At 36.0% G+C, this 13,724-nt stretch overlaps 1 protein-coding gene across 3 annotated transcripts in view; it reads right to left on the bottom strand.

Moving 5' to 3' along the window:
* Window positions 1-7,718: 7,718 nt before the first annotated feature.
* The window catches only part of DIAPH2 (diaphanous related formin 2), a 768,551-nt gene continuing 762,545 nt past the window's right edge, over window positions 7,719-13,724 (bottom strand). For all 3 annotated transcript variants that reach the window (XM_090061442.1, XM_090061443.1, XM_090061440.1), the window contains one exon: window positions 7,719-13,655. In XM_090061442.1, the coding sequence (XP_089917568.1) occupies window positions 13,591-13,655 (65 nt within the window). In that variant the 3' untranslated portion in view covers window positions 7,719-13,590. The remainder of the gene's footprint in view (window positions 13,656-13,724) is intronic.

Below are 13,724 nucleotides of genomic sequence, written 5' to 3'. Positions count from 1 at the left end.
CATGGGTGTAAATCAGGAGTAAATCCTGTGGAGATTTATAGTGGTACAACTGACAGCAAATTTTTATTATATTTTCATTTTGTTGTTTTCTCTCTCTCTCATTGTCAAGACTGTTTGATGTCTGTCTTCCTTTTCCAAAATATGCCTACCTTTTCCCCCCCTCTCTCTTTGGTTTGAGCTTTCTCCCTCTTTAATTCTAATCCTCCACAACCCACCAACCACCCACCAACCCACCAACCCACCAACTCCACACTATTTTCCTGCAATAGCCTTCATTTTTCTTCTTTTGACCCAAACTATTTGACTTCATCTGTGGTATAACGGCCCTGGTTTTCTTCTCTGTGATGTGTTGAAAATTATTCTGAAAAGAAGCTGTCATTTAAGTAGGCCATGTCACTTCCAAAGTCCTCCAGAACTTCCCCTAGCAGAAAGTACTGGTCTCATGCTATTGACTCTACTCTATATAGGCCCATTCTACAATCCATATACTCATAGCTTCATAGCCAAATTAATTCAAATAAGAAAAATGCAGTATGTGCTCAAGAACCCCCATATTGTGTCAATATTTGGCTTCTAGGCACTGCCTGGAATACTTGAATCTGAATGTCTCTCTGCACCACCCAAATCTAATTCCAAAGCAAAAAACCAAACAAACAAATGAAAAAAAAACCCAACCCAAAATCCAACCCACTCATACATTTTCATTAATGCTTTGTAAATTTTTAATTTGTTTATACTTGATGATCACTATTTGACTTAATAGAAGATAGGAAAAATATAGGTTATCAAAAAATGTTCAGGGTTCTTATAAATGTACCAAATACATTCACTGAAACCAAGCAACAACAGCTCCATTATTTCACGATATACAAGGTATATTTGAATGAATACAAATTCTATAAGAATTTATAAAGGTTAATACTGATGTTACATACTGGAGCCATGTGTTATGCAAAAGATCAGCCTGAAGTTTTTCATAGTGACTGGACTGAGTAAAGACATTGCTCAGTCATGATTAAACTTCCACATCCCATATGCTTATACTAGAGTTCATAGTAACTGGAGATTTGAGAACATAGATCACCAGATTCTTTCCCTTGTACAGAAAGAATTGAATTTGGTCAAAATGTGTCAAATATTATTAAAGTAATACTATACCTTGAGATCAGATAGAAACCCAGAAGCAGGGTGTAGTAGTGCATCAACACTAAAAGAAACTGGCTACCTTTAATCTAATGAGGTTTAATTTTTTATTTAATAAAACCACATAAATTCTAGAAGTTTACAGAAATAGCCTCTAGCATTGTTAAAAATAATAACATATGCAATACCTCATGTGCTGTACAAAAATTAAAAATACCCAAAACCTGAAATTTTAATAAGAATTAGTATGTACATAACACAGAGAACTTAGTCTTTGAGGTAATCTTTTAAATCAGAAAGTTAACCAGTAGACTTGGTCTCTAGCTTAGTTTTGTTGCTGTTAAAGAATCTGAATTATGCTACAAATTGGTTCTATAATAATTAGCATATAATAATTAGTTCAAACATGATCCTAAATGCCACTACGGTTTCTGAAAAGGCTCCCACTGACTTTTGTCAGCTTTAGACAGCCCTTAGTTAAGAAACTGCTTAGTTTAAAGACACCAGATCTAGACTTGAAAATCTGAATATGCACTTCATAAACAGTACCATCCAGGTGAACAGCTGCAGTATCTATAGATCGTTTGATAATTGCTCTAGTGATACTAAAATCAAGAGTCTTTTAGAAGTCTGGCACTGAATATTAACAAGACACTTAAGACTCCTACCCATCCACTAATTGAAAGCTTTCTCATAAATTATGTATCATCTACATGATTTCATCGCTTGTCTGTATCTAACAGAATTGGTGTGCTTTTGTATCCACTAATCCTTTTAGCAGGATCTTGTTACTCTTAAGAGTGATTCTGTTTTGGCTTGAGGTATTTGTAAGATGTAAGAGGCTATAAATTACATGTATTACCTTAATTATCACAAGATTGCTGAATAAACTTCACACCATCACACTCCATCATGCAGAAATCACATTTCAGCAGCTGCTCCAGGCCTTTAAGATCTGCTGCTGCTTATGAAGAATACAGTTTTGAATTAATCAATATAGAAAGCATTATGACTGCAGAGCATTACCTATACAATAAAGACCATTGCATATAATTAAGGCAGTGATTATATCTCTAGTGAATTTATACATCTAAAATGAATTAATACAGCAATGCAATCCTTGAATATATTCTTCTTCCAAGATGTACATGCAAATCATAGCTATAAAATAGATTTCTTATATTTCATCTGGATATATTTCTGTATTCAATATTTCACATTCCATTTGTTGTGAGTACTTGGAATTGTGCTCAAATTGATAGCACTGGGGACTTAAAATAGTTTTTCAGACTGCCTAACTACAGAAATCTGCCAGTATGATACTCAAGGGAGAGAAAACAAAAAGAACTTGAACTGCAACATATAGCCAGCAAGCCCAAGGAGCGCTCTCTTGTGCCAACCTTTTTGAAACAAGGAAACAAGCTAGTAATTATTGAAGTTACAATTTTCAAACTGTTTGACAGTTTTAACATGTCAGATTAACAGTTAATTTTGGTATGCTATACACACCACAGGACACTGCTGTCAATTAGCAATTAAACTTAATGTTAGTAGTCATAATATAACTCAGTTAATCATGGCAGCATTCATCTTAAATATCTTTTTTGCTGACTCAAAACATGGATTTGGGAAGCAGAACCTGCTGGGATTAAACAATTTCTGTGATAATGGTGATGACATCTCTTCCTAGAAAGCAATCAGACAGAATTTAAAATGACTCCCATTTTGAGTTATGTCATTTAAATTTTTTTAAAGATAAAATTATTGAAGAAAAACATTTCACCATCAGAAATGTCCCTCATGAGGCAAAAAATCCAATAATGAACATAGCTATTTAAGTCTAACAGATTAGAACTATTGTAGATTACAGTAACATTGGTGAATGAGGAAGAGTGTATTACAATAAGATTTACATCACAAAGCAACCAATTTCCCCAGCAATGACCTCTAAATTCTGTGGAAACAGTATAGATTATATATATTTTTTCCAGGTTGCCAGCTACACTCCCCAGACCTTATCTGGCACAGTTTTGAACCTGCAGGTGGTTTCTGCACCTATTCATTGGCTGTCTGGGGCTCTTCTGCTTCACTTCTATCTCTGCAATGCATATTGGACTGCACTTCTGGGAAGTCCTGCTGACTGGGCTCTACTATGAAACAGCAGGACAGCAAGCAAATAACAGAAAGGAAACAGAAGGAAAAAAATATATCAAATCCAGGGCCTCATGGGAAAATGCTAATATCCCATAGCTATGAAATCAGAGCTCACAGGGCCCTGACTGAGGTGCATGAGGTACTTCATCCCATTTGAAAACCTCTGTTGTGCTGCCTCATCTTATGGTGCAGCCTCTCCACTTCTGGAATGCTGCTGGTGCTGCCATCTTCAGATGAAACTTCTCTGAGCATCTCAGGCACAGCTAGATGATAGAGTCATAGAAACTTAGGGTTGGAGGGGACCTCAGGGTGTCATTTAGTCAAAGCAAGACCATCTCCAACTATGTCATCCCAGCCAAGGCTTTGTCTACCCAGGTCTTAGAAACCTCTAAGACTGGAGATTCCACAACCTCTCTGAGTAACCAGTTTCTGTGCTTTACTACCCCCTAGTGAGAACATTTCTCTTAATATCTAACCTAAACTTCTCCTGCTGCAATTTGAGACCATTGTTGCTTCTGTTAGCTGCCACCACTGAAAACAATTTAGCTTCATACTTTAGTTGAAGACTTATTAAATCCCCTCAGTCTTCTCTTCTCCTGAGTAAATAACCCCAGTTCCCTCAATCTCTCCTCAGAAGCCATGTGCCCCAGTCCTCTAAACATTTTTGTTGCCCTTCATTGGACTCTCTCTCCAATTTGTTCACATCCTTTCTGTAGTGGGCGGGGGGAAGGGGGCAAAACTGGACACAATACTCCAGATGTTGCCTCACCAGTGCTGAATAGTAGGGAATTATCACTCCCATTGGTCCGCTGGCAACACTCTGAGTAATGCAGCCAGTATGCTGTTAGCTTTTAGGCACAGACAGATGTTAGGGCCACATGCCAACTTATGGCACCTGACATAAAGTGACATGAATCAGGGCACCTCCCCTGACCCAACAGACGTTTGCCTGTTGGGTCGTGTGGGGTTGAGGGGAAGACATTGGAGTCACCTGGCACTGACCCAAGCCAGCAGGCAGGGGTGCTTCAGCAGCCTCCTAGGAGGAAACGAAACCATCCCTCTTCACAGTCCTGCCAGCCCCCACAGCTCCGAGACTGTCAGGTAATACATTAAGGCACTCAAAAGCAGAATGCATTGGGGAACTTGTGTTCCCTCCAGGATTAATTTTTTGCATGGGGGCAGGGCTGTGCTGGGATGTCAGAGGACATCCGTCCTACATCTGCAGAGATTGATTTCAGTCTCACATCACTTATACAAACACCACAGATATTTGCCTATAGCTAAATTTCATTTTCTTGGGCTTAACAATTTTGAAGGATTTCTGCAACCAGAATTTTGGCCCAGCCTTTCCACCTCCTTTGGATTTTAAAAATCACAAGTATAATCCTCACAGGTACATGGACCCATTTAAGTAAAATTGCTCAGTTTCCAAAGCTATTATGTATATTGTTAATATATTCAATGTAGACTTTTCTGTGTAGGTTTTAGGACTATTTCCTGACATAGAGCACAAATACCCTTAGAAATTCATTAACCTTATTTGTGATAAGCCTGTTTCTCTCACTGAAGTCACTGGCTAAATTCTCATGGACTTTCATGGGATCTGGATTAACTTTTGTTGGGTTTTTTTGTTTTGTTTTTTACTGAAAGTGCTGCTCTTTCATATGGAATTAAGCCTGCACCATTTAAGTCTGCTATCAACTAGTTATGTGCAGGATCAATCTCTTATACAGTATAGTTGCATTAATAGCTTCCTTATGCTGTGCACAATCTTCAGTCTCATCATAAGAATGCAGTTGGTGGGCTGTACCTTTATTTAAAGCTCACTGAATCACTTAGAAATAGAGATCATTATTGCCTTTTCAATTATTGTAGACCTGTGCAGCCAGTTGAATTTATAATAGAATTATCTTCCTGAATTCCTTTTAACACACTAACCAAGTCCATATCTGCTGTAACTGTTTTAAAGTGAAACAAGTTTTAGCAGGACTAAGTTTGTCCAAGGGTTCTTAAACATTGCTGTAATGAAAAAATCCACATTTTAGGTCTTTCTGCAGGTTGAAAGCATTTCAGTTTCTTAGAAACTACATCAGATGATATGAACAATAATGCAGTTCTATTTCTTTAAATATTGAGGCAAATAGCCAAATTCCCTACTAATATAAAGTACTTATATAAATTATGGTCAAGTTGCAGACATTGGCTTAATGCTACATATTGACCTAAATATTTAGCCGATACATAGAAATTATTTCTATCCATCAATGATGGGGATATTACATGGCATATCATTTGATGCAGAAACCATATGTTATATATCAAACTCTGTTTATTTCTTTTATGCAGACAATTTTCCTATTCATTGCAAGATCCAGTCAACTGGTTGGCTATATCAGTTAATCGTTTAGGATATATTAAGAATAGCTTCAGAGCATCTTCATTTTAACTGTTTAAAGTAGTAATTTCCCTTTTTACTTTAATGTTCAAACAATTTTAAAATTTTGAAAAATTTTCTGTCCACTACTATTAATAATCTCATCCAGATAAAAAAGCTTATTTTCTAACCCTCCATAAAATATGTTCAGTTTTAAAGTTAAGAGGGTATAATAACCAAATGAGCATACAGTTCCACTGGCTTCATTGTCATTACCAACAAAACTTGCATATAGCTGCAAATAGGCATCATATTTATCCTGGACCAAAGTGCAATGGTATAAATGCCCATGTCCATTGTCTCAAAATGAATTCTAAAATTTTCCTTGGATAATAAGTACAAAAAGTTTATCCTGGAATATTGTAAAGTATGTCTGTACAGTTATCCTGGGATTGCATCATTGGATCAATGGCAGAAAAGTGGCATTTCATCAAGTCATTCACTAAACTCTGATTAGAAGGGTGATGTGTGTACACGCCAATCCTAGGATATTTTTTCTGGGACAAACACAGGTCCAACTTATCCAGGGACAAATGCAACATGTTCCTATTCTCTGAATCTCAAAGGTTATTTTAAATGGGTATATAATATATGGACACCACTATCTTCAGAGCAACTTAGTATTCGGAGCAGAACACATGGTACGGCTGGCATGCACCTTCTGGTGCCATAAGCTGTCATGGTTTCATAGATATCAATGAAACTGTGACAGTCTTTACTAGCTGAGGATGTGGCTACTGGACTTTAAGTGCTAGATTTTTTTTTAAAGTATTTAGGTATCTTGAGATGCACAACCAGTGATGCATACCCAAGAGTTTCAAAAGCCCGTACCTACCTATCTGTACTCCATGTTTTCCCCTTAGACACAGAATTCAATTATTTCAATAGTAATCAGTCAGGTTTGTTACTTGACTTCTATTGCATATTTAAGGCACATAAATACTTTAAATAATCTGTCTAGACTCTTCTCTGACTTACACTTCTTAACCTCAGCTTCCTCATTTGTAAAAAGGGATTAATTATATCTATTAAGTACTCACAAGGCTAAACAAATGAACACATTTTCAGCTAGTCTATAGAACCACAGAATCATAAGAGTTTGAATCATAATCTTACATTATGAAAACAGTATTACAAGAAGCTGACTTAGTGCAGTAATGGAGAGACAAGGAAAAGTTCCAGAAAGGCTATATTATAGGTAGAAGAGTACTAGAACTGGCTGGGATGCTGCAATTCTTACTGTGAGCTCCTTAATTGAATGCTGTTAAAAAAGTAACTGAAATGGAACACTTGAGGAAATTGCAGGCAGTTTGTCTCAAAATGAGATTCTGCTTGCCTGTGTGTTGAAGGGGAAGTTATAAATGAAAATGATGGGAGTTCTGCTGTATCTTCTTTAAAGAAGCCCAAAACTCAAACCTCAGGCAAAGAACAAGCTATCTTTAAATAAATTGATTCAGACTTCTTTAACAAAGGCAACCATAGAATTTAAGGCAGGCATTAAAATGTTTTCATTTATTTTAACGTGTTATTACTCTGAGTAAATCTGTATAACTTTCCTTTCCCTCTCTAAAATAATTACAATTGCATGATAAATAAAATAAGTCCCTGCTGTTTGCTGCATCCATTAAGCCAGTGGCTTTAACTATCTCTTGGTGTATTTTTCCCTGATACACGTGAGGTTGATCCTACTCATTCCTATACACTTACCACTGAATTTCTAAAGTATCTCATGACAGCTTCTGTCTCCGTCATGTCATGTCAGCATGCTATGGTGGTATCATTAAGTTGCATGTGTAATAGACTGTTTTTAAGCTAAAAGTCCTGTCAAAATTTTTTTCAAATAAGGCCATTTTGTGACAGAGTGAAGTAAATGATTTGGAAAATACTAGCAATGACTGCCTAGATGATTTATTATGTCTATATCCTGAAATGCCTCCATTTAACTCAAGATATTTAAAAATATATAAATGGACTCATTATGATATGCTCAATGATTGCATTTTATTGTTACCTTTTAAGTAAAATGGTATCATCATGTCTGAGTATACATAAAAAATACAATAACTGAAAAAAAACTATTCTTTTTAAAAGCCATCCATTAGAGAAGGTTTTTCCCACTAATTCAAAACAACCAGATTTGACAGAGTAAAAAAAAATCTTCAAAGATATAATTGGGTATAACTCTCAAACCCTGTTATTTAATACAAATATACTTTATGGTAATAATAGCAAACACAAACAGGTACACACTAAAGAACTTAACAAAACCACCTTCAATGTATAAATTTGTTACAGTGTTTGTTATAGTGTTTGGATATCCACATATGAAGACTAGGTTCTGATCTCACCAAAAATATTTAAAAATAATATACAAACAAAATGCTGTGAAAAAAACCCTAAGTGCATGGATTCTGTAAACTGTATTTTATTGGCCTCTGGAACCATATTACTCTAAATATTTGACTCCAAAAGAGAAATTGCACTGAGTTGTACATGTTAACCGAGTGTGGAATTAAGGTAAATTGTAACCTAATATGTTCACATTCTGTGGCATATGTATAATTTTGAAGGATGTTGATGTATATTGAGGACCAGCCTTTCAACAACTTCAACAGCAGCTGAACATCAACCTGAAAGACTAGTTCTCCTTGTAGAATTCAACAGCAATTATGCAAAATGCTCACCTGTTCATGTGCAGAAATAAAGTATGTTCTGAAGTACAGACACTAAAAACATTTGGTATGTGTGGTTTGCAACTTTTATTTTTTTTTACACTTGACAGTAGGGGGGAAATGTAGCACAAGACCTGGCTGTTTTCTTCTGCAGTACTAATTATAGTATGTTAAATGGACATTTTATTACGTCACATTGGGAGTGCAGCTATACATATATTGCTGCTTCCTTTCTTTAATATTTAAGATTTCATTTTTTGACAGTTCTCAGTCAGATCTTCCAGTGATTTCAAGACGCAAAAATCTAAGCACAGTTCAAACCTGTCTGTGTTTCAAGTGGAAGATACAATTTATGTATAAGACCAGCTTTGATTCCCTGCAATTATTATAGCTTTAAAATATTTGCTAGCGGTATAACATTCTATGGGAAAAATGTTAAATACACACAGTAAAAGCAGGGTCCTCTGTGGCTGAGGGTGCGAGAATTAAACTGTGCAAGAATTGTACTGTGCTTTCTTTATGAAACTTAGTCACTCAAAACTTTGAAAATAAACATGAAACTCCACCAGATTCTCTGAAAGTTTTGCAAATCTTATGTCAATCACTGAGTAAGTTTAGATTAGTCCTCTAATGAACTGTTGTTTGAGTGGAAACCATGAAAAACCTTAGTGGCTTCAGTGGTATTTAACTCTGAGGTAGTACATATACCACGTATAAAACTATACAAATACACAGAGACATATATCTGTATGTATGACAAAAATAAAAATATGGCAAAATATGCATTTTTAACCAAAGTCAGTAAATAAGACCATATGAATTCACTTAGTTTGTTGCCAAAGGACCATGATTGCTCAGAACCAGATTGTGCTTATGCAACAGTATTCTTGAGAATCCTTCTCACAGCTGTTTATTCATGTCCTTAGAGCCACAAATCTTATTTTGGCTTGAGCACCTGTCAAAAAAGTGGTTAACATTTATAAAAAATATTGGGTGTAGGGGGCATTTTGAAGAATCACAATCTAGCATACGTTACATAAATGTGTTGCACTTTTTTTCTGAGTAAACAGAATATATCTCGAATAATTTCTAGTTCTGACCCATACTGTCAGTAGTTTTAAGCCATAGATATGTGTGTGTGTGTTTGTGTGTATTTATTTATTTAACATTACATTTCCATATCAGCAGTTACAAATGTAGTTCTATTTGTCTTAAAGTAAAAATTATTTTCCTTAAAAATCTTTTAAGAAATGTAAACAGTGCACATAATATCTTTTGTTTTCCTGTACTGTTTTAATATATTGAACGTGAGTGCAAACAGATGCACCCTTATATTTCTATTTTAATATCTATTGTAGTATTGTAAAGACATATAGTGAAATATATTTAACAATAAATTTATGTAAGATCCTCTGGTGATTTACTTTCAGGGATTATTATAAATTCAAATATAATTTAACTGAAATATTTTTAAAGTTTGTTTTAATATATTAGAAAATAAGGCAAGTGCATTTCTGAAAAGGTTCTACACTTCTGGGGTACACACAATTTCTAGATAAATGTGTGACAACTATGGAAAGTATGTCAATAATAAAAACATTAAAAATATCTGTAATTTCATACAGACTGAAAAGGTATCAAAAGACAAAGTTACCAGCATTAAATATTTTTAGACTTCATCAATACAAGCACCTTGTATTTACATAAATTATGTTCTAAACTAATTTTTTATTTGAAAGGCGCTTTTCTAACAGATATGATCAATAAATTATATAAATGCTTCCTATGTGAAATTAGGACTGCATAGTAAAATAGAAATATCAGAAAATGTTACTCTTTTGGATTTACTTTTTGCTAGTATATGATGTTTAACAAACTATAACCAACAACTGCAGAGCCATTCAAAAATACAATACTAGGAAATGAAAAATACTGTAGTTGCAATAATAAGAGCCATCATACAAAGGATCTATGGTGGGTTGTTATATTCAATTGACATGTATTCTAATGAGTACTTGGAAAGTTTTTTGCTTTTTAAATACTAGTAAATTACTTACCTTACATTTGAATTTCAAGACATTGTTTCACAGATCAGAATATACAGATATTATACACTTTTTTTACATTTGGGCTTTATACATGTAATACATTTGTACAACTGTAAATTTCATACTTCAAATTAAAAAAGTTAGACTTCTCAATACAAATTTGATGATCAATTTACACAAAATAATATAATCCTTAGTGCCTCTAAATGAAAGTGGGAAATTTAATTCTACTTTATTTTTTTTTCTGAAGTACACACAAAACTTTACTGTGCCTTTAGAAAAAAAGCAGATACAGTAGTATTACTTAACAGCATACATTTCTCTAGATTTGAGATATATTCTTATATTAAGAAATGTAATAATGGACAAAAAGTACTGCTGACTGAGAGAGTGAACATGCTCAGTGCCTTGTCTTGTAATGAATTCAAAATTATAAGAAGTTCACCAAAATCAGTCAGATAATCTCTGAAGACTCTTATCTAGCAATGAAAGGAAGAGAAGAGAAGAGAAAAGAAGAGAAGGATTACTGTACAAAGAGTGTTGGCCAAAGCAGTAGTGCAAAGTTATACTGCCCCCAGGTAAGACTGATCTTCTTTATGACCCAACAGCTGACAAATGAAAAATAGAATGTCTTCCAGCTTTCCATATACTGCTGAGAATAGATAAATAATCTGGCCAGTATTCTCCCAAAACAATTATTTCCAAGTAGTACAATGCAATCTGTGGCAAAATATATATTTTTCAGAGTGAGTATCTACTTCCTTATATCATCACCAGGTTTCTAAAAATGTAGTTGAGCAATGAATGGGTAGTTCACTGGGGCCAGGTACAGACATTCAAAATGCCTGAGGAGGAATCGATCTAACCCACATGGGTTTCTCTAAGTGGCTTAGGTTAGATTGGTAGTGAACAGAACACATGCTTGCCCTTTGGTGGGGGGGCATGCAGACTACCTGCATTGGCTGAGGTTGGCAGGTTGGGGGCACTCCTGCATACCACCTGTGAGGTCTCCAAGATGCTGGAGACTGCTGAGGGCAGCTGAGTGCCGAAACCACTCCTGATTGACTGCCAAGGTGAACACAACCCCCAGACCTCCACCCCATCCCACCTCCCCACTGCCCTAGTACTCTGGGACCCTGTAGCTGTAGGCCAAAAAGCCTTACCGCACCTTAGATGCCCATAGCCTGGGTACCTGCAAGCAGTGGCAATGTTCTGTCCCCTGCCACCCCAACAGAGGTGATCCACCCGCACTGGCTCCTGATGAAGTGGGGACCCTGGGGCTGTGCCTGAGCACAGGGGCATGGGGTGTCTTGGCTGGGTGTGCACCCAGGGTTAGGCTCCATGGGTCTGTGCCTGAGTGCAGGGGCTCTCCTAGGCTCAGTGTCAGGTTTGTATGTACATCCTGGGGTGCTTCATGACAGGGCCATGGCCCAATGACACAGTTACCCAGGTCCTGGGGCTCATCAGGGGACACAGAGCTTCCCTTACCTGCCCCACCTTGTCTGTCTGTGGTTGACAGACGGCTGGAGGGTCTGTGCTGGTTCGGCTGTGGGAGAGCTTGGAGACAGGGCCCGCTGGGGAATTCAGCCAAGAATGGGCTGAATGCTAGCATGCCTGCCTGTGAGACTGGGTGTGGGGGCTACAACGGAGCCTGGGATGCTGGAGGGCAATGATCTAACTTAAATCAATTGGGGATCTGGTACAGAAGTTTGTTTCAGTGTTCTAACCCAAATCAGTTAGATTTGAGTGCACATGTAGCTAGGTCTATCTTAAATGAGGTTTCACCATTTTTAGACCAGTCTTTGTATGTCAAACTTCTTTATGGTAATAAGTTTAGATCGATTCCTGATAACTTGGACCAATGTGTATGTAATATGTGTACCTGGCCTGGGACTCCTGCTTATGATCCCTCTCCATTCCTATAAACAATACACCTTGAATCCAAAATACAGTTGAAGGTTATAAAGTGAACCTCCACAAAGATTCAGATTCAGGATAAGAGCAGAGGGTATTGTCTTAAATTTTCCCATTAACTGGAATTAAGTTGACTGCTCGCCTCTGGTCATGCAGTACAAGGGCTTGTATATAGAAAAGAATGGGAGGAGCTTCTCTTGAAGTTCAGGATGTCTATAATCATTGTGTTTCCTGCTGCATAGTGCCCAAGGGCAAAAAATATTTTTATCTGCTTGGTCTCGAGCACTAAGATACAATGGTAAAGATCCAACTGTGTTTTACCTGAGAAACATAGGAAAAACTTAGAAAGAGGCAGTTCAGAAGAACTTCATAATGTAGATTGTCTCTAAAAAGCTAAACCAAAGGCATTTTTAGATTAATTAAAATAGGATAATTAAGACTTTTCCTCGAAAATACCTGTATAAAGTATATATAAGTGCATAATTAGAAAATACCTCTTTAAATATATTTAAAAACATATTCTGCAATTGATATGCTTTAACTTTGGTACAATCCTATGCTTTATTTTTTAGCAGTGATAAGTAGCTATATTTCATCAAACGACTGAAACTGTAGATTTCTGATAAGTTCTGCTGTAACCAAAATAGCTGAATTCATCAGGCTTTAACTTGAGATAAGATTCTAAGAAACTTGATTGGGGCTATACAGTGTTTTCACATGCTTACAAAAAGGCCTTTTATGATGTGTGCAATATCAGCTCATATCTGAATTCATTAATATGTAAATTTGTTCATTTTTTTCCTTTCATGTCCAAATCAGAACCTCAAATGGAATCATACATCCCTTCCATGACCTGGTCTTGTTCATTGCTATATTTTTTCAGCAAGTTTATATGTTCTCATCTAACTCTATACAGAATATTTCCTAGAAGTCCCAGTTCCCTTCAAAGAGTTGCAAGTATAACACATAACACCAGATAATATAATATACAACCTATGGTTTAACGTTGCTTACAAATCTTGATTATTGTGGTACTTAAATACAGTAGGTCGATTTTTTACAATAGTTTTGAAAATGCATATTTTTTCATTTCCTAGTTTATCCTCCATTGGACTTCATTTAAATTTCATTTCTGATCATTGATGTTTTTCATGTTAACTCTTTTGAAAACGTCTGTATTTTAATGTAAATAAAACATTTCGCCAATTCTTTGGCATCAGAGGAATCACACAGCTGTGATGGTTCCATTGTGGCGGGAACGTGACCTTTCCAAAGTTACTCGTCTGTTATCTGGAATACAAAGAGAGAAAAAATAAAACATCATCTGATTTGAAACATGGATACTGCAATGTCAAGAGG

The sequence above is a fragment of the Crocodylus siamensis genome, chromosome 8, assembly GCF_052110815.1.
Source record: "Crocodylus siamensis isolate JL-2025a chromosome 8, ASM5211081v1, whole genome shotgun sequence".
Classification (NCBI taxonomy): domain Eukaryota; kingdom Metazoa; phylum Chordata; order Crocodylia; family Crocodylidae; genus Crocodylus; species Crocodylus siamensis.
The sequence above is the reverse complement of the archived record's forward strand: the minus strand, read 5'-3'. Positions and strand labels throughout refer to the sequence as shown.